Genomic DNA, 19,681 nt, shown 5'->3' on the forward strand with positions numbered 1-19,681 from the left:
TCCAAAAGGGGATTAAGTCATTTTTTTGGGTTTGTTTTTTTTTTTTTTGGCTCAGAATATAGGACTTGTGATTTTCTTTTTCATCTCTTTCAGCCAGAGACAAAATCTTGTAATTCTCTCTTAACGTTTCTTTGTAAGCCTTTATTTTTCCTTCAAGTAATTGTTCATATGGGCATTGAGCTGTCAGTAACCAGGTCAGCTCACCTGTCTGTGTAGCATGTGTCTGTCTTACTTTTCCTGAGGCTTCATCTTTGAAGCTGTACAAGTTGGCGTGCTCCTCTGTGTGCCTCTTCGGTTTAAGGAAGAGCTTTCTGTTGTCTGTCAAAGTGCACACCCTCCCTCCTTTAGGAGCCAGAGCATCTCCCTTGACTGACTTGTGCTCCATTTCTGTGGTAGTCGCTTTTGTTCTCAACTGCAATCTTTTCCCTCTGTTTCATCTGGTTTAGGTTACTTCAGAAGATGATTCCCTTTACTGTAACTGTCAGCAATTAAGTTTCTGTAGGGATGGTTTAAAGTCTTGTGAGTTGCCAAGCCTAGAGTCTCAATGTTAGACAATGTGACTCTCTCTTGTCCTGTTAGAAAATGGGACTGTCTCCTGTCTTGTTAGAAAATGTGACTGTGTCCTGTCTTGTTAGAAAATGTGACTATCATCTCTTGTCTCTAGAAGAAAGCAGATAAGTACTAATTATTATTCTTGTGATAATAAAACATAATAAAGAAGAGAGTTGATGCTGATCCCTACCCCTCTGATAGTGGAGCTGTTCCTTTGATAATGCCACTCCCAAGGTCCTGCAGGGCCCAGATGATTCCCATGTGCTCAGGACCTATCACATCTTTTAATCTCTTTGGTATGACTTCAGAGTCTTGCCTTTATCTTTGAAACACAAAACTCTCTTCCTCCTTTACGGCAAAGACTGAAAATTCAAGCACAGACTCTGTGCTTCAGTGGCCTTTATTGACCATGTCAGGCAGGAAAGCACCTGGCAAAATGAAAGGTGAGGGAGTTCAAGGAGTGAGGCTGTAGCATCACTGACTGAGGGCTTTCTCTGGATGAGAACCACATCTTTCTCTGGTTACCCAGTGAGGCTTTCCTGCCATGTGAATGTTTCCCATTAAGCATGGCTCAATATCTGTCAGAGGGTTAGGTCCCCTTGGAACAGGCATTCCTGAAGCTGTGAACAGGAGACTTGCTTTCAGTAACACTTGGGAAACTTGTAGATTCAAGCTCTGGGTCTGATCATTTACTATCCAGTATTGCTCTTCCTAAGAGTTCTGCTCCCCATGTCTACATGGAGTGGCCATGCATAGCAGAAAGGAAAGAGAAGTTGTTTAGCAAACTGGTTTCTCTCAGCAATCTGCCAAACCTGTACTTTTTTCTTGCTCCTCTCTATTTGAATTGTACCAGTGGGAGGAAGTGGAGACCTTACAGTGCCTGCATTGGTGTTACAACAAAGATACGGATATTTATTTTCCAAAGCTAGTCTTTAATCTAATAGTTCCATACAAGTCAAGGGAAGAAACAAACAGCACTTCATGCTAAAGATGACTCGATTCTTACATCAACCAAATCTTCTTTTAGTTTTTGGTGTTCCCCTTATTGTCTGGATGAATATTTCAGTTGAGGTGGAAGTTTCCAAACTGCTTGTAAACTTCTTTTGCAGAGTGCACAAAACATTGCAATGACAATTCTTTGAATTCCACTTTTTCTTGTCAAACCCTTGAAATTACTTTGAAAAACCTACTCATCCTCCACTGAGGACAATCCACATATGTGCTTGAGTAAGAGGTGCTCTTTGCATTGTTTGCTTTTCTTACTGACTTGTTTCAAGATGTGGAAATGAAGCAGACTGACCTGGCAGGAACTGTAATGAAATGTAGGTTAGAATAAGAAACATGGAATCACACAGAATCACAGAGTGTTAGGGGTTGGAAGGAACCTCCAGAGATCATCCACTCCAACCCCACTGCCAAAGCAGGATCACCCAGGGCAGGTCACACAGAAACTCATCCAAGTGGGCCTTATAAGTCTCCAGAGAAGGAGACTCCACAACCTCTCTGGGCAGCCTGCTCCAGGGCTCTGGCACCCTCACATACAGAAGTTTCTCCTCATGTTGAAGTGGAACCTCCTCTGTTCCAGCTTGTACCTGTTGTTCCTTGTCCTGTCACTGGGCAGCACAGAAAGGAGACCATCACCTTCATCCTGACAGCCACCCCTCAGCTATTGATAGACATTGATCAGATCCTCTCTCAGCTTTCTCTGCTCCAGACTGGACAGCCCCAGGTCTCTCAGTCTTTCCTCATGGCAAGAGATGTTCAAGTCCCTCAGTCATCCTCATAGCTCTCTGTCGGACTCTCTCCAGCAGGTCTCTGTCTCTCTTGTACTGGGGAGCCCAGAACTGGACACAATATTCCAGGTGTGTTCTCCCCAGAGCAGAGGGGCAGGAGAACCTCCCTAGCCCTGCTGGCCACACTTTTCTTGCTGCACCCCAGGATGCCCTTGGCCCTCTTGGCCACAAGGACACTTTGCTGTCCCATGCAGAACTTGCTGTGCACTAGGACTCCAAGGTCTTTCTCCATGGGGCTGTTTTCCAGCAGGACAACCCCTAGTCTGTACTAATGCCTGGTGGTGTTCCTCCCCAGAGGCAGGACTCTGCATTTGTCTTTGCTGAACTTCATGAGGTTCCCCTTTGCCCAGCTCTCAGCCTGTCCAGATCTCACTGGATGGCAGCACAGCCTGAGGGGTGTCAGCCACCCCTCCCAGTTTGGTATCATCACCAGCTTGCTGAGAATTTGTAACAGAATTGAACACAAGGCAGAACAGAGCATGGCAAAATAGAACCTGGCAACATTTACACCTGAAGAGGTAGCTGGAAATAACTGAAGGTTTACTGGCAGGTTTTATGAATAATGTAGGGAGGAGAAAACCTGAACTTGCTGACAGCTCCTCTGACCCAAACTGACAGTAGCTTTCCTTTCCTTTTCATTTAAAGAATTTAAAGATTCTTCCTCATTTCCTTAGAGCCATTTGGATCGAGGACACTCAGCAGCTTTTAAGATGATGTTCCCAGCTAGCAAGGAATACATTGTCATGCAAAAGGAAGACACAGTAGGACTTGCCTGGGGTATAATGAGGGAGTTCAAAATAATTTACAGCCTATCTCCTCCAGAAAAACACCAATTACCATACTGCTATTTCTGCAGTAGAACTTAAAAGGAAGAGCTTGTCTCAGAGGTTTTTTTTTTTCTCTCCTTGCCTATGAGGAATACGCTCAAAGAACTGACAGACTTCTGAAAATGTGTGAGGCATGTTTTCCTCACTTTCATGCTGAGGCATCACCAACTGATCCTAACCTGTCAGTAACACACTCCTCAAAAAAAAAAACAGGACAGGATCTGCTTTTAAAATGGATTCACAGATTGCTCTGGCTTGGAAGGGACCCTCCAAGGGCATCTTGTGCAACCTCTGCACTCAGCTCCAACCAGAGCAGGCTGTCCAAGGCCACATCCAGTCTGATCTTGAATGTCTCCGGGGACAGGGCCTCAACCACCTCCCTGGGCAGCCTGTTCAGTATTTCACCACTCTCACTGTGCAGAACTTCCTCCTGATGTCCAACCTAAACCTCCCCTGCTCCAGTTTCAAACCATTGCCCCTCAGCCTAACACTCCAAGCCCTGCTAAACAGTCCCTCCCCAGCCTTCCTGTAGGTCCCCGTCAGATATTGAAATGCAGCTCTAAGGTCTGCCCAGAGTCTTCTCCTCTCCAGGCTCACAGCCTCAATTCTTTCAGCCTGTCCCCATAGGTGAAGTTCTCCAGCCCTCTGATCATCTTGGTGGCCTCCTCTGGACTCAGTCCAGCAGGTCCCTGTCTCTCTTGTGTTTTCACAGTTTATTTCTGTTAAAATGCAATTGTCATGTAGAGGACATGGCTTGTAAAATGAAGATGTTGCATTTAGGTCTGGTTAAGTCATGTTACCAACATCTGAGATGTGTTTGAGAGAATCTTTCCTTTATCTGTTTGCAAAATGTGATGTCTACTGGGGTTAATATCAAAATATCTGGAAGATTAATTAATTCATAGATTTATAGAATGGGTTAGGTTGGAAGGGACCTTAATGATCATCCAGTTCCGACCCCCTTGCCATGGGCAGCGACACTTCCCACCAGCCCAGGTTCCTCAAGGCTTCATCCAACCTGACCTTGAACACCTTCAGGGAGGCATCATCCATGACCCCCCTGGGCAACCTAATCTTCCTAATCTCCAGTCTGAATCTGCCCTCCTCAAGCTTCAATCCATTCCCTCTCATCCTATCACTACAAGCCCTTGTCAAAAGTCCCTCCCCAGCTCTCCTGTAGCGCTCTGCAGGTACTGGAAAGCTGCTCTAACTTCTCCCCAGAGCTTTCTCTTCTCCAGGCTGGACAGCCCCAACTCTCTCAACCTGTCCCCATAGGGGAGTTTCTCCAGCCCTCTGATCATCTTCATGGCCTCCTCTGGACCTTCCCCAGCAGCTCCATGTCCCTCTTGTGCTGGGGGCACCAGAACTGGAGGCAGTGCTGTTGGGGTCTCACGAGAGCAGAGGAGGTGTGCAGAATGCCCTCCCTCATCCTGCTGAGTATTGCTTCCTGATTCAGCATGTTTTTAATTGACACTTCATCATCTACACTGGGTTTGGATGAGTGCAGAGAAAGGTCTGCTCCAGCAGTCTGGAACATTGTGGAGCTCTAATGCTGATTGGCAACTGCTCCATATGTGGCTCTGGGCAAGTCACTTACATCTGTCAGGTCACTTTGGCTAATTGTGAAAATGGAGTCAGTAATGCACACACAACTTGCAGCCAGTTAAGAGGATAAAATATTTACTTGAAATTAGCTTCTAAGTGTATTTTAGTTTTTGGTTCATTGTCCTCCTCTGCCATTATACACAGCAGGGCATACATTATGCCTGGCTGCAAGGAGCTTGCAGTACGCCAGAACTCTCCTGTTTTGTGTTTTAAAGGCTTCAAGCAGTCCCAGGGAGTTGCTGATTTAGCAGGGGAGGGATGGTGGATGCAGTCCCCCAGTGCCTCCCACCAGTTTCCTTGTAGTTTCACCTCATACCCAGAAAGTGTAGGAACAGAAAATGATTTCTAAACTCTGGGCATCTTCTGATGGTTGGACCATCCCCAGAGAAGGTCAGGGAGGTAATGCCTCTGTCTTCAGGGCTGCAACGTGGAGCCTGAGTGCTGGGCAGGGACAGCTCTCAAGTGTTGCCTACAGGGCTGCTCTCTGTGACTCTTCCTGAACAGGGAAGTTTTCTGCCTCTCTTATGAAAATGGCAGTAAAAATACTGCCCAGAACATGGGCAGATAGCCACACTCCTGGAAACACCAAAATGCTTGGGTCCTGTCCAAGCACCTGGGGGAAATGGTGCATGCCCTTCTTACGTGCTCCTCATGACTCCTCGCTTCCCCTGACCTGTGCTGAGCCTCTTCTTCATGAGCAGCATGTGGGGACTGATCTGCCACAAGGTACTTTGTGAGATTAATGTACCAGCTTCTGTCCATAGATTCATTGGAGTCACCTGCTAGGAGGCTCTAAAGGGTGTGATAATTAAGTGGTGCTGCTTTTACAGTGTATTACACCATCTGGCTCCACACTCAGTTGTCTGGGTTTGGTAACTGACCTTGTTTGGAAATAAAAATACCTTCTGAGGCTCTAGCTTGATTTGCTTTCACACTTAAAGAGCTCTTTCAGCTTGTCAGCCAGGCCCACAGCCTGCTTAGTCAGGGAACAGCATTAAGAAATAGGAAGCAGCATGCAGGGAATTAGTGTCCCTGCCCATGGCAGGGGGGTTGGAGCTAGGTGATCTTCAAGGCCCCTTCCAACCTAAAGCACTTCCTGAATCTCTGAATCTCAAAAGAAGCAGCTGTCTGATGTATTTTCCTTTACACTTGCAGGACCATAAAGTAGAAGAATTCATCAGTTCCCCACTCTACTCAGTTTTGATAATCAGTTACGAGATGCTGCTGAGATGTTTGGACCAGATTCGGGCTGTAGAGTTCAACCTCCTCATCTGTGACGAAGGACATCGTCTGAAAAACAGCTCCATTAAGACAACCACAGCCCTCACTGCTCTGTCCTGTGAGAGGAGAATTATCCTGACTGGTTAGTACTGGGAGCTACTGGGAATATTTACCTGCTAGCTTGGGCTAAAGGAGAAAGCGACTGTGAATATGGCAGGAGCACAGGGTAGAGGTGGCAGTGGGCACTAAATGCACAGATCTAGGGTCTTGGAAAAAGAGTTGGTATTTTTAATGAATGCAAAATTTGTCTACCTTCAGGGACAGGCAGGAGGAAGGAAACATTTCAGCTGAAGTCTTGTTCTCTAGTCACTCAAGTGTAGGGTCTTGCACCTGGGAAAGAACAACCTCATGGAGCAGGATAGGTTGGGCACTGACCTGTGCAGAGCAGTGAAGGGGGAAAGGCCCTGGGGATGGGAGGGTGACCATGAGCCAGCAATGTGCTCTGGTGGCCAAGAAGGCCAGGGGCATCCTGGGGGGGAGTAGAAGGGCTGTGGTCAGTAGGTCCAGAGAGGTTCTCCTCCCTCTCTGCTCTGCCCTGCTGAGGCCACATCTGGAATATTGTGTCCAGTTCTGGGCTCCTTAGTTCAGGAAGGGCCTCAAGGAAATGCTTGAAAGAGTCCAGCACAGAGCCACAAAGATGATGGAGTGGAAGATCTTCCTTATGAGGAGAGCCTGAGGGAGCTGAGGGCTCTGGAGCTTGGAGAGGAGGAGCCTGAGGGTGACCTCATTGCTGTTGATAAAGATGTGCAGGGGGAGTGCCCAGAGGCTGGAGCCAGGCTCTGCTGGGTGATGCCCAATGCCAGCACAAGGGGCAGTGATGGAAGTTGAGGCATAGGAAATTCCATGGAAACAGGAGGAGAGAGTTTTTGCCTATGAGGGTGCCAGAGCCCTGGAACAGGCTGCCCAGGGGGGTTGTGGAGTCTCCCTCTCTGGAGATATTCAAACCCCATCTGGATGTGTTCCTATGTGACCTGCCCTGGGTGACCCTGCTCTGGCAGGGGGTTGGACTGGATGAGCTTTTGAGGTCTTTTCCAGCCCCTAACATTCTGTGATTCTGTGATTGATTCTGTGAATTCATATTGAAACAAAACTTGTACATCTATAATTTTTTAAAATTTTCTCTTTCCAGGTACTCCAATCCAAAATGACTTGCAAGAATTTTATGCATTAATAGAATTTGTGAATCCAGGAATACTTGGTTCTCTATCCACATATAGAAAGATATACGAGGAGCCAATTGTCAAGTCCAGGGAACCTTCAGCAACAATGGTAGGTTAGTTTTTAAATACACAGTTAGTTATGGGAGAGAATTCAGAGAGAGCTCTGTGAAGCTTGAATTCTGACAATGAAATACAGCTCCAATTGGAGCTGGAGGAATACAAGCATGCTGACATCAGAGCATTTATCAGAATCATAGAATGACCTAGGCTGGAAGGGACCTCAGAGATCATCTACCTCAACACCCAGCCATGGGCAGGGATGCCTCTCAACTAGACTTGGTTGCTCAAGGCCTCATCCAATATGGCCTTAAACACCTCCAGGGAGGGAACATCCACAACCTCCCTGGGCAACCTACTCCAGAGTCTCACCACCCTCATACTTAAAAATTTCTTCCTAAGATCCCTCATCTTCAAACCATTCCCCCTTGTCCTGGTGTCTCTGGACACCCTTATGACAAATCCCTCTGCAGCCTTCCTGAAGGATCCCTTCAGCTATTGGAAGGCAGCTCTAAGGTCCCCCTGCAGTCTTCTCTTCTCCAGCCTGTCCTCACAGCAGAGCTGCTCCAGCCCTTGGATCATCTTTGTGGCCTCCTCTGGACTCACTCCAGCAGCTCTGTGTCCTTCTTCTGCTGGGGACACCAGAGCTGGAGGCAGGATTGGAGGTGAGGTCTCAGCAGAGCAGAGCCAAGGGGCAGACTCCCCTCTCTTGCCCTGCTGCCCACACTCCTCTGGCTGCAGCCCAGCACACAGCTGCCTGCTGGGCTGCAGGAGGGCACTGCTGGCTCTTGGGGAGCTTCTTATTCAGTCAACACCCCCAAGTCTCTTTCTTCAGGGCTACTCTCAGCCCACTCTGTGCCCAGCCTGGATTTGTGCCTGGAGTTGGCCAGACTCACATGCACTTATTGAACCTTATGCAGATTGCACTTCTCAAGCCTGCCAAGATCTTTCTGGATGCCATCCCTTTACTTCAGCACACCACACAGGTTGGTGCCATTAGGTGCACTCAATGCCACTGCCCATGTTGCTGACAAAGACGTTGAAGAGCACTTGACCCAGGAGGAACTCCTCTTGTCACTGATCTCCTCAGCTGCCTATTAATTACCATGCAAAAATTGTCCTTCCAGAGTCACAGAATCACAGAATCACAGTCACAGAATCACAGAATCACAGTCACAGAATCACAGAATCACAAAATCACAGAATCACAGAGTCAAAGAGTAAAAGTCACAGAGTCACAGAATCATACAATCACAGAATCATAGACTCATAGAAAGTTTTGGGTTGGAAGGGCCCTCCAGAAAGCAGTATCCTTTAACTTCTAATTAAAATCATACAGAAAATTACTGATTGAAACACAAGATTGTACTATTTTTTGTGTGTGTGCTTGTTCTTTTAGGAGGAAAGGGAGCTAGGAGAAAAAAGAGCAGCAGAACTCACACGCCTCACTGGACTCTTTATTCTGAGGAGAACACAGGAGGTTATAAACCAGTTTCTGCCCCCCAAAAAGGAGAGCATCATCTTCTGCCTACCAACAGCACTGCAGCTGGAATTGTACCGAAAACTGCTTAGCTCTCGAGTTATTAGGTCCTGTCTGCAAGGCAGGCTGGAAAACAGCCCTCACCTGGTCTGTATAGGAGCTCTGAAAAAGCTCTGCAATCATCCATGTCTTCTGTTTAAAGCTCTAAAGGTAAGTGTTGGCCTGGGGGTGGGCGCCTGTAATTAGCCATTCCAGCAGGCAAATCACTAGGGCTGTGTTATGGTCAGGGTGTGTGTTGCTTAAGGGGCGGGGGGAGGGGGTTTCAAGGTCTCTTCTCACATACAACTTGCTTTGGGAGATCTGCTTTCAAAGACAGACGTGCTAGAGGAGCTGCATGTGCTCAGGGAGGGTGTCTCCCCAGTTTCCTGGTGGCTTAGAGCATTTTCAGAGACTCACAGAAAGGGTTAGGTTGGAAGGGACCTCACAGATCATCTACTCCAAGCCCTCTGCTATAGGCAGGGACACCTCTCAGCTAGATTTGGCTGCTCAAGGCCTCATCCAGCCTGGCCTTGAACACCTCCAGGGAGGAGGCATCCGCAATCTCCCTAGGCAGCCTGTTCCACAGTCTCACTACCCTGGTACTGAAGAACTTCTTCAAAGAATCACAGAATCAACCAGCTTGGAAAAGTCCTCAGAGATCATCAATTCCAACCTATCACCTAATACCTAACACCTCCTGACAACTCAACCATGGCTCCAAGTGCCACAGCCAAGCTTTTTTTGAACACCTCCAGGGTCAGTGACTCTACCACCTCCCTGGGCAGATCATTCCATGGCCAATTACTCTTTCTGTGAGGAACTTTCTCCTCACCTTGAGCCTAAACTTCCCCTCGCACAGCTTGAGACTGTGTCCTCTTGGTCTGGTGCTGGCTGCCTGGGAGAAGAGACCAACCCCCACCTGGCTACAACCTCCCTTCAGGTAGTTGTAGACAGCAATGAGGTCTGCCCTGAGCCTTCTCTTCTCCAGGCTAAACAGCCCCAGCTCCCTCAGCCTCTCCTCAAAGGGCTGTGCTCCAGACCCCTCCCCAGCCTCCTTGCCCTTCTCTGGACACATTCCAGCATCTCAATGTCCTTCGTAAATTGAGGAGCCCAGAACTGGACACAGGACTCAAGGAGTGGTTCTTCCTCAGCTCCAGTCTCACCCTGCTCTCCCTCAGCTTCAAACCATTCCCCCTTGTCCTGTCTCTAGACACCCTTTTGAACAGTCCCTCTGCAGCCTTCCTGTAGGATCCCTTCATCTACTGGAAGGCAGCTCTAAGGTCCCCCTGGAGTCTTCTCTTCTCCAGGCTGAACACCCCCAGCTCCCTCAGCCTATCCTCGCCTCATAGCAGAGGTCTGCAGCCTCTTGTTCTTCATATATTTTCCCTCTTAATCTTGGCTCTGAATATTTGTAAAAACACATCTAAAGGTGAATTTTACAAAGAACATTCTTAGCTGGAGGTTATTTTCTGTACTCTGCCTGCTGGTTCCTCTGACAACTCTTTGCCTAGATAATTTTACCGTCTCAGGCTCAGTGACACTGAGAGCTGCAGGCTCAAGATGTCAGTGGTGCTCTAGATGTCTCCATTTCTATTTCTCCTGAGATCCTATCACACCGTATCATTATTTCTGTAGAAATGCTCTCATTCCTCTAAGGGAAATAATGTTATAGGACTTAGGAACTTCTGTGGTCGGCAGTCATAGCCCAAGTAAGGTGGGTGGAAATCTAAATCTTTCCTAAAAAACATACTGCTTGGCTTTGCAGGAATGTCCACAGCACGGATCTCCCTGTAACTTTCAACACTGCCAGGTAAAGTTAATTGCCTTCCCTTTATCCACATTTTTGGGAAGGCTTTAGGAACTATGGGTATGAAAAGGACTTCTTCAAGGACAAGGGGCAGTGGTGGAAGCTGAGGCATAGGAAGTTCCATGGAAACATGAGGAAGAATTATTTCCCTGTGAGGGTGACAGCCCTGGAGCAGGCTGCCCAGGGGGGTTGTGGAGTCTCCCTCTCTGGAGATATTCAAAACCCATCTGGATGTGTTCCTGTGTGATCTGCTCTGGGTGCTCCTGCTCTGGCAGGGGGTTGGACTGGGTGAGCTTTCAAGGTCCCTTCCAGCCCCTGACGTTCTGTGATTCTGCAAATCATCTATTGCCATTGTGGGCTTTGGTGCTTGAGTAGTTTGGCTTTTTCCTCCCTGTGAAACAGTGATTTCCAAATTACAGCAAATTATTAGCTGTATTCCTTCTATTTTCTTGGTTTCCCTTGCTAGATTTGCTTTATTTCCAGGTGCAGAACTAAATCTTAGTGACAACAGCTTCCTAAAAAAGATCAGGTCACAGATTCATAGAATGATTAAGGTTAGAAGGGACTTTAAAGGTCATCCAGTTCCAGCCCCCTGCCATGGGCAGGGACACCTCCCACCAGCCCAGGTTGCTCAAGGCCTCATCCAGCCTGGCCTTGGACACCTCCAGGAACAGGGCATCTGCCAACCTCCCTGAGCAACCTGCTCCAGAGTCTCACCACCCTCACTGCAAAGAATTTCTTCCTAATCTCCAGTCTCAATCTGCCCTCCTCAAGCTTCAATCCATTCCCTCTCATCCTTTCACTACCAGCCCTTGTCAAAAGTCCCTTCCCAGCTTTCTTGTAAGCCCTTTCCTGTACTGGAAGGCTGCTCTAAAGTGTCCCTGGAGCCTTCTCTTCTCCAGACTGAACAGCCTCAACTCTCTCAGCCTGTACCCATAAGGGAGGTTCTCCAGCCTTCTGATCATCTTCATGGCCTCCTCTGGACCTTCTCCAGCAGCTCCATGACCCTCTTATGCTGGGGGCACCAGAACTGGAGGCAGTGCTGCAGGTGGAAATAAGATGCCTACTTTTTTCTTTGTAATAAAAATATAGCAAAGTTTAATAAAACCTCAGGAGATGTTAGAGGGGATGTGGAACCTGAGTCTTTTTGTATTCAACAGGAAAAAAGCTATGATCCTGTGTCTGATGAACAGGATGAGTCCAGCCTCTATGAAGGTGTGATAGATGTCTTTCCACAAGGCTATACTTCAGACACTTTCTCTGAAACTGATTCAGGAAAACTGCAGGTGCTGGTGAAGTTGCTAGCAGCAATCCGTGAGCTGAGCTCTTCTGAAAGGCAAGTGTGAAGGAAAGGTAAAGGGGAGTAATGGGAGTGACCTTCTGGATATTGTTCTGATTGCAGAGTCACAGAATCATGGAATCATTGAGGCTGGGATAGACCTCTGAGATCATCCAGTCCAGCCTATGACCTGACACCACCACACCAACCAGACCATGGCACTGAGTGCCACATCCAATCTCTCCTTAAACACCTCCAGGGATGGTGACTCCACCACCTCCCTGGGCAGTCCATCCCAGTGTCTGATTCCCCTTTCCATCAGGAAGTGCTTCCTAACATCCAACCTAAACCTCCCCTGGCACAGCTTCAGGCCATGCCCTCTCATCCTGTCACAAGGTGCCTGGGAGCAGAGCCTGACCCCCACCTGCCTACAGCTTCCCTTCAGGTAGTTGTAGAGTGCTAAGGTCCCCCCTGAGTCTCCTCTTCTCCAGGCTGAACCCCCCCAGCTCCCTCAGCCTCTCCTCATCAGCCTTTCCCTCCAGCCCCCTCCCCACTCTGGTTGCTCTCCTCTGGACCTGCTCCAGCACCTCAAGATCCTTCCTGCAGTGAGTGCCCAGAGCTGCACACAGTGCTCCAGGTGAGGCCTCCCCAGTGCCCAGGATAGGGCAGAATTCCATCCCTGCTCCTGCTGGCCACACTCTTCCTGACCCAGGCCAGGATGCCATTGGCCTTCCCTGCCCCCTGGGCACACTGCTGGCTCCTGCCCAGCTGCTGTCACCCAGCACTGCCAGGTCCCTCTCTGCCAGGTGCTCTCCAGCCACTCACCCCCAGTCTGCAGCACTGCATGGGCTTAGTGTGGCCAAAGTGCAGGAGCCTGGCCAGGTCTCTCTGACAGCTTTCTGCCTTCCACACTGCCCCCAACTTGTGTCATCTGTGAATTTGCTAATGGTAGACTCCATCCCCTCATCCAAGTCATCAATAAAGATGTTGAATAGAGCTGGGCCCAGTACTGATGCCAGTGCTTACATGGTCAGGAGCTGAGGCCATGAGGAGCAGTGTTTGTCCTCTTCCCTTTGGCTGAGGTGAAGCTCTGCATGTCCTGTGTTGCCCTCACTTGGGAGTTGCTAAGACACTTCAGTCAAATCAGAAGCACCGACTCCCAGGGTGATTTTATTCCTCCCTGGAGCAGAACACCTCTCCTTTCTTGCAGCATAGGAAGGACTGTGCCAACAGCTCAAGCTCAATTGCTGTGCTAGACTTGGGTTTAACTCTTCCATGCTGATTATGTCAGCTGGCCAGGGGCAGCATCCTTGGCTGGATTAGAAGGGCTGTGGTCAGTAGGTCCAGAGAGGTTCTCCTCCCCCTCTACTCTACCCTGGTGAGGCTGCATCTGGAATATTGTGTCCAGTTCTGGGCACCTTAGTTCAAGAAGGACCTCAAGGAACTGCTTTAGAGTCCAGCACAGAGCCACAAAGCTCTGCAGGCAGTGAAACATCTCCCTGCTGAGGACAGGCTGAGGGAGCTGGGGCTTGGAGTTTGGAGCAGAGGAGCCTGGGGGGTGACCTCATTGCTGGTAATAAAGATGTGCAGGGCAGTGTGGGGAGGATGGAGCCAGGCTCTGCTCAGGGATGTCCAATGACAGCACAAGGGGAAAACTTTTTCCCTGTGAGGGTGACAGAGCCCTGGAGCAGGCTGCCCAGAGAGGTTGTGGAGTCTCCTTCTCTGGAAACATTCAAACCCCAGCTGGATGTGTTCCTGTGTGACCTGCCCTGGGTGATCCTGCTCTGGCAGGAGGGTTGGACTGGATGATGTTTTAGCACTCAGTGATTGTGTGAAGCAGAGTTGTATATATATTATTCATTAGCTGCTACAACACACTCTGCAAATGCTGCCTTAACAACAGCTCTTGTGTATAAATAGAGGGGTTCAAAGAAAATCTTTGCTCTTCTGGATCCCTGCAATCTGCATCAAGCCAGATTCTATTGCAGTGGAAAACATTCATTGTTTAACACCTGAATGCTTGACAGGAGGTATAATGCATCCAAATCTAATTCAAATGAATAAGAAAGAAGGAATGTTTTATATCTTAGGGGAAGTATTTGCAACTGTGATGGGTTTAAGACTGGCTTTAGTTTTTCTTCTCACAAAGTTTGAGCAGAGAAAGTGAAAGAATGTAAATAAATCACTATTGGGTGTGAGAAAACAAAATAATGATTATTCTAAACACTTCCACTGGAGAGAGAGAAGTGTTTAAGAGTCATACTCAAAATAGAGTCACTCAATCTCAGCTTGCTCTGCTTCTCTCTTCTTCTGCCTTTGGAAGATAGCACTCACCCCTGTGTGCTGACCTTGACAAGCTAAGTCTGACAGCCTCTCTGCTTCTTGGCTCTCTGCCTTCTGCCAGGGGGTCTGTGGGGAGGCCTTCTGGCTGGGGGCGGGGGGGGAAGGAAGCACAGCCCCTCTCTTTTGGAGGGCCCAAGGGGCTTTGTTGTGTCCAGAGAAGGGCAACAAGGTTGGGGAGAGGTGTCGAGTACAAACCCTACAAGGAGAGGCTGAGGGAGCTGGGGGTGTTTAGCCTGGAGAAGAGGAGGCTCAGGGCAGACCTCATTGCTGTCTACAACTACCTGAAGGGAGGTTGTAGCAAGGAGGGGGTTGGTCTCTTCTCCCAGGCAACCAGCACCAGAACAAGAGGTCACAGGGACACATCCCACCAGCCCAGGTTGCTCAAGGCCTCATCCAACCTGGCTTTGAACACCTCCAGGAACAGGACATCTGCCAACCTCCCTGAGCAACCTGTTCCAGAGTCTCACCACCCTCACTGGAAAGAATTTCTTCCTAATCTCCAGGGAAGGTTTAAGCTGGAGGTGAGGAGAAAGTTCTTCAGGGAGAGAGTTGTTAGCTGTTGGAATGTGCTGCCCAGGGAGGTGGTGGAGTCACCATCCCTGGAGGTGTTCAAGAGGGGACTGGACGTGGCACTTGGTGCCATGGTTTAGTGGTCATGAGGTGCTGGGTGACAGGTTGGACTTTGATGATCCTTGAGGTCTTTCCAACCTTATTGATTCTGTGCTTCTGTGCCTGTGTGTTTTTCTGTTGACTGTGCATGTTTGTAAATGTTGTGAGTCGTGTCTGTTTGTGCACATCCATTGCCTTTCATCACAGGTGATAGCTTGGCCTGTCCATACAGCTCCACTTGCTTCCAGACTGAGCTAGCCTGGCTACTGTCAGTGTGGGAGGGGGGTTCCAGCTCTCACACTGTAACAGCAACCTCGGGTTGATGTGCAGTTTTTTGCTTGACTTGTAATTTAATCTCCTTAGATACCTTCACTAACTAACACACTAACTAAAGTTAATGGACTTTAATTTTGCCAAGATGCTAAAATAGCTTTGTTTCCCTCTTTGACAGGGTTGTCCTGGTATCCAATTACACTCAGACATTAAACATACTACAAGAGACATGCAAACGTTATGGATACTCTTCTACTAGGCTTGATGGACATACTCCTGTCTCCCAGAGACAACAGATTGTTGACACTTTCAATGGTAAATTCAGTCCAGCTTTTGTCTTTTTGCTGAGTTCAAAGGCTGGGGGAGTAGGGCTGAATCTGGTTGGAGCATCTCATTTGATCCTGTATGACATCGACTGGAATCCAGCTACGGACATTCAGGTCTGATACCACAACTGGGGTTGTGTGGATTGGGATTGGGCATCCAATGATTTTTTTGACTGGTTGTGAGATGCTTGGCTTTAAATAACTTATTGCTATCCTATTGTTGTTGGTACTTGTATTTGGACAAGTACAATACTGGAGGAAAACTCCTGAGGAGAAAAGAAGAAATATTTCCCTGTTATACTGGAATCATTAGAAGCCCTCTTGCAGTATAAAAAAGAGAAGATTAAATTCAGGTGTCATTGGAGCAGTGAGTCATGTATCTCTTTTGTCTCCTGACCTCTTTTTTACCTGGAAAGTGGCTGTGTTTCTAAAAAGAAAAGAAAAACTATCATTACACTACATAGCAAATGTTGCTGTCAGTTTGCAGTAGCTGAGGAGCAGAAGGAGGTTCTGATCAGAATGAAGAAAATGAGAAAATCATGTGGCAATGATGCAAAAAAACCTACAAACAAACAAACCCCAAACCAAAAACAAACCAAAAAACAAAGCCAGTGCTGTGTCAAAGAATCACAGAATGGCTCAGATTAGGAGGGACCTCAGAGATCTTCTATCTACTCCAAACCCCTGCATTGGGTAGGGACACCTCTCAACTAAACTCAGCTGCTCAGGGCCTCATCTATCCTGGCCTTGAACATCCCCAAGGCAGGAGGCAGCCACAGCCTCCCTGGGAAGCCTATTGCAGAGTCTCACCACCCTCCTACTGAAGAACTTCTTCCTCAGATCCACTCTAACCCTGCTGTCCCTCAGCTTCAAACCATTCCCCCTTGTCCTGTCTCTAGACACCCTCAAGAAAAGTCCCTCTGCAGCCTTCCTGGAGGATCCAGAGGGCCCTGAGAGCTGCCTTCCAATAGCTGAAGGGATCCTACAGGAAGGCTACTGAAGGACTTTCCATCAGGGTGTCTAGAGACAGGACAAAGGGGAATGGATTGAGGCTGAGGGAGAGTAGGGTCAGACTGGATCTTAGGAAGAAGTTCTTCAGTATGAGGGTGGTGAGACTCTGGAACAGGCTGTCCAGAGAGGCTGTGGATGCCTCCTCCCTGGAACTAGTCAAGGCCAGGTTGGATGAGCCCTCATGCAGCCAAGTCTAGTTGGGAGGCATCCCTGCCCACGATCTCTGAGGTCCCTTCCATCCTAAGCTGCTGAAACAGGCTGCCCAGGAAGGTTGTGGCTACCTCCTCCCTGAGGGTGTTCAAGGCCAGGTTGGATGAGACTTTGAGCAGCTGAGGTGTCCCTGCCCATAGCAGGGAGGCTGGAGTAGATGATCTGTGAGCTCCCTTCCAACCTGAGCCATTCTGTGACTCTATGATGATGACCTTTTTGAATGAGGTAGCAGAACTGGCAATGAGGAGTGGAGGCTCCAAGTTGTAGCTGAAATCCCATTGTGTTGTAGGCTGTTCTTGCTCTTCATCTGTTTGCTTTCTCCAGGCAATGGCCAGAGTGTGGAGAGATGGCCAGAAACATACTGTGCACATCTACAGGCTGCTAACCACAGGTGAGAGATGCTTCTCAAATCTATCTTAGAGGAGACAAGTATTGACATTTTCTCTGCAAAAGAAAGGGAATTTGGGGGAAATTCTTAAAAACCATTAGTTCTTCAATAATCTGTGTGTTACTTGTTCTGAATTCAGGTAAAACAGAGGCAACACATTGATTAGTTTAGAATCATAGAATCACAGAATGGTCTGGGTTGGAAGGGACCTCCAAAGGTCATCCAGTCCAACCCCCTCTACAGTCAGCAGGGGTCAAAGAATCAACTAGATCAACTAGATCAGGCTGCCCAGAGCCCTGTTGAGCCTCACCTTGAATATCTTCAGGGATGGGACCTCAACCACCTCCCAGGGCAACCTGTTCCAGTGTACCAATACCCTCATGGTGCAGGTCTTGTAATCAGTCTAGATCTGCTCCTCTTTCCTTTCAAACCTGCTTTGCTTTTGCTTGAATAAGTGGAAATAACAGTTCAGCATTTCCTATTAATGTTGTGATCAAGATACTGATTTGATATTTCTTCTTGCCCAGCAGTGATGAAAAGCTATCCCAGTGTACCTATTTTATTTTATTTTTCAATACAGGCTCAATAGAAGAAAAGATTTATCAAAGACAGATAAGCAAACAAGATCTTTCTGGGGCAGTTGTGGACCTTTCCAAGACATCTGAACACATCCATTTTTCTCCTGAGGAGCTTAGGAATCTCTTTACTCTTCATGAAGATTCCAGCTGTGTTACCCATGACTTGCTTGAGTGTGACTGCATGGGAAGGAGTGAGTTTCAAAGTGAGTTTCTTTTTCATTATCTCTGGCCTTCCATTCTGATTAGGCTGTTACTGGAAAAAACTCTGTTGCTCAGGTAAATTGGATTGAAGTAATGAGGTTCAGTATGAGATCTTCCAAATATTGGCTGCTTTTGCTAATCCATAGGAGCACTTCACAAAGATGAGAGGAGAAAAGGGTTGTTACTTTGCAGTAACCAATAATTCATGTATCCTGCCTCTTAATTCTTTGAGCTAGCTTTGGCCAGCTCAGGTAATGATTTGTTACAACCCCATGGTGCTGTGTGGTGGTTTCTTTCCAGATATTCAAAGACAGTTGTGAGCAAGGTCTAGTAACAAAGCTGTTTATCTGAGAACAGCAGGGAAAGAGCAACCCCATGTACCAGTAGAGGTTGGGGACTGAGCTGCTGGAGAGCAGTGAAGGGGGAAAGGCCCTGGGGGTCCTGGTGGGTGGGAGGGTGACCATGAGCCAGCAATGTGCTCTGGTGGCCAAGAAGGCCAAGGGCATCCTGGGGGGGATTAGAAGGGCTGTGGTCAGTAGGTCCAGAGAGGTTCTCCTCTCTCTCTACTCTGCCCTGCTAAGGCCACATCTGGAATATTGTGTCCAGTTCTGGGCTCCTCAGTTCAGGAAGGACCTCAGGGAACTGCTTGAGAGTGTCCAGCCCAGAGCCACAAAGATGATGAAGGCAGTGGAAGATCTTCCTTATGAGGAGAGCCTGAGGGAGCTGAGGGCTCTGGAGCTTGGAGAGGAGCAGCCTGAGGGTGACCTCATTGCTGTTGATAAAGATGTGCAGGGGGAGTGCCCAGAGGCTGGAGGCTCTGCTGGGTGATGCCCAATGACAGCACAAGGGGCAGTGGTGGAAGCTGAGGCATAGGAAGTTCCATGGAAACAGGAGGAAGAATTACTCCCTGTGAGGGTGACACAGCCCTGGAGCAGGTTGTGGAGTCTCCCTCTCTGGAGATATTCCAAACCCATCTGGATGTGTTCCTGTGTGATCTGCTCTAGATGCTCCTCCTCTGGCAGGGGGGTTGGAGTGGATGATCTCTGGAGGTCCCTTCCAGCCCCTAACATTCTGTGGTTCTGTGATTCCAGATGAAGTTCTGTTCTAGATCTCTGAATATAACTCTTCATTTGGCAGTTATCAACTAAAGCTGATGTAGGGTGATTAGATAATGATTGGGGAAATGCTGGGATACCCCCTGAGAGCTGGAAAGCCAAGCTGCAGACATTCACAGCTTCACAGATTGCATTGCCTTGGAAGGGACCCTCAAAGGGCATCTTGTGCAACACCCCTGCAGTCAGCAGGGACACCTCCAACTAGAGCAGGCTGCCACATGGAGTCTCAGCTTTCACCACTAAGTTTATTGATTCAGACTGAAATTTTCTGCCTTATTTCTCTCTGATTAATCTACTGCATATTTTTTTTTCCAGGTTCTTCCTCAGAAGAGCCTTCCATATCTAGAAGTTGCCAGCTTGGCCAAAACCATATGAAGCCTAACTCCAAGAAACCACTCTCCATGTCACAGCTGATGCAATGGAAACATTTCTCTGGGCAGCATCAGACTCTTGATGACCCTTTCCTTGAAAGGATAAAGGAGAATGTTTCTTTCATTTTCCAGAATGTAACCAATTCACCTTCTCTCTCCTGTTAAACTTCAGTGTCTTGCATCCTCCTCCTGTTAGGGGTAGTAAACAACTGATGTGCAGCTGCCTTTTGTCCTTCTTGCCAAGCTTGTTGTGTATTTCTGATGAGATTTGGGGGCATTTCTACCAAGTGATCATCCAAAGTGACAGTTGTTAGTAAGTTGGTCACACCTGCTCTAATTATAGCACAGATTGTACAAACCAACTTTGCTTTCCAGT

General features: G+C 48.0%; 1 protein-coding gene across 1 annotated transcript in view; it reads left to right on the forward strand.

The window, feature by feature from the left end:
* The window catches only part of RAD54B (RAD54 homolog B), a 64,081-nt gene extending 44,611 nt beyond the window's left edge, over positions 1-19,470 (forward strand). The window contains exons 7-14 of the mRNA XM_054385268.1: positions 5,933-6,140; positions 7,188-7,327; positions 8,675-8,965; positions 11,762-11,937; positions 15,284-15,545; positions 16,977-17,043; positions 17,621-17,821; positions 19,250-19,470. Of these exons, the coding sequence (XP_054241243.1) occupies positions 5,933-6,140; positions 7,188-7,327; positions 8,675-8,965; positions 11,762-11,937; positions 15,284-15,545; positions 16,977-17,043; positions 17,621-17,821; positions 19,250-19,470 (1,566 nt within the window). The remainder of the gene's footprint in view (positions 1-5,932; positions 6,141-7,187; positions 7,328-8,674; positions 8,966-11,761; positions 11,938-15,283; positions 15,546-16,976; positions 17,044-17,620; positions 17,822-19,249) is intronic.
* The last annotated feature ends 211 nt before the right edge of the window (positions 19,471-19,681 follow it).

The sequence above is a fragment of the Indicator indicator genome, chromosome 12 (assembly GCF_027791375.1).
Source record: "Indicator indicator isolate 239-I01 chromosome 12, UM_Iind_1.1, whole genome shotgun sequence".
NCBI classification, from domain to species: domain Eukaryota; kingdom Metazoa; phylum Chordata; class Aves; order Piciformes; family Indicatoridae; genus Indicator; species Indicator indicator.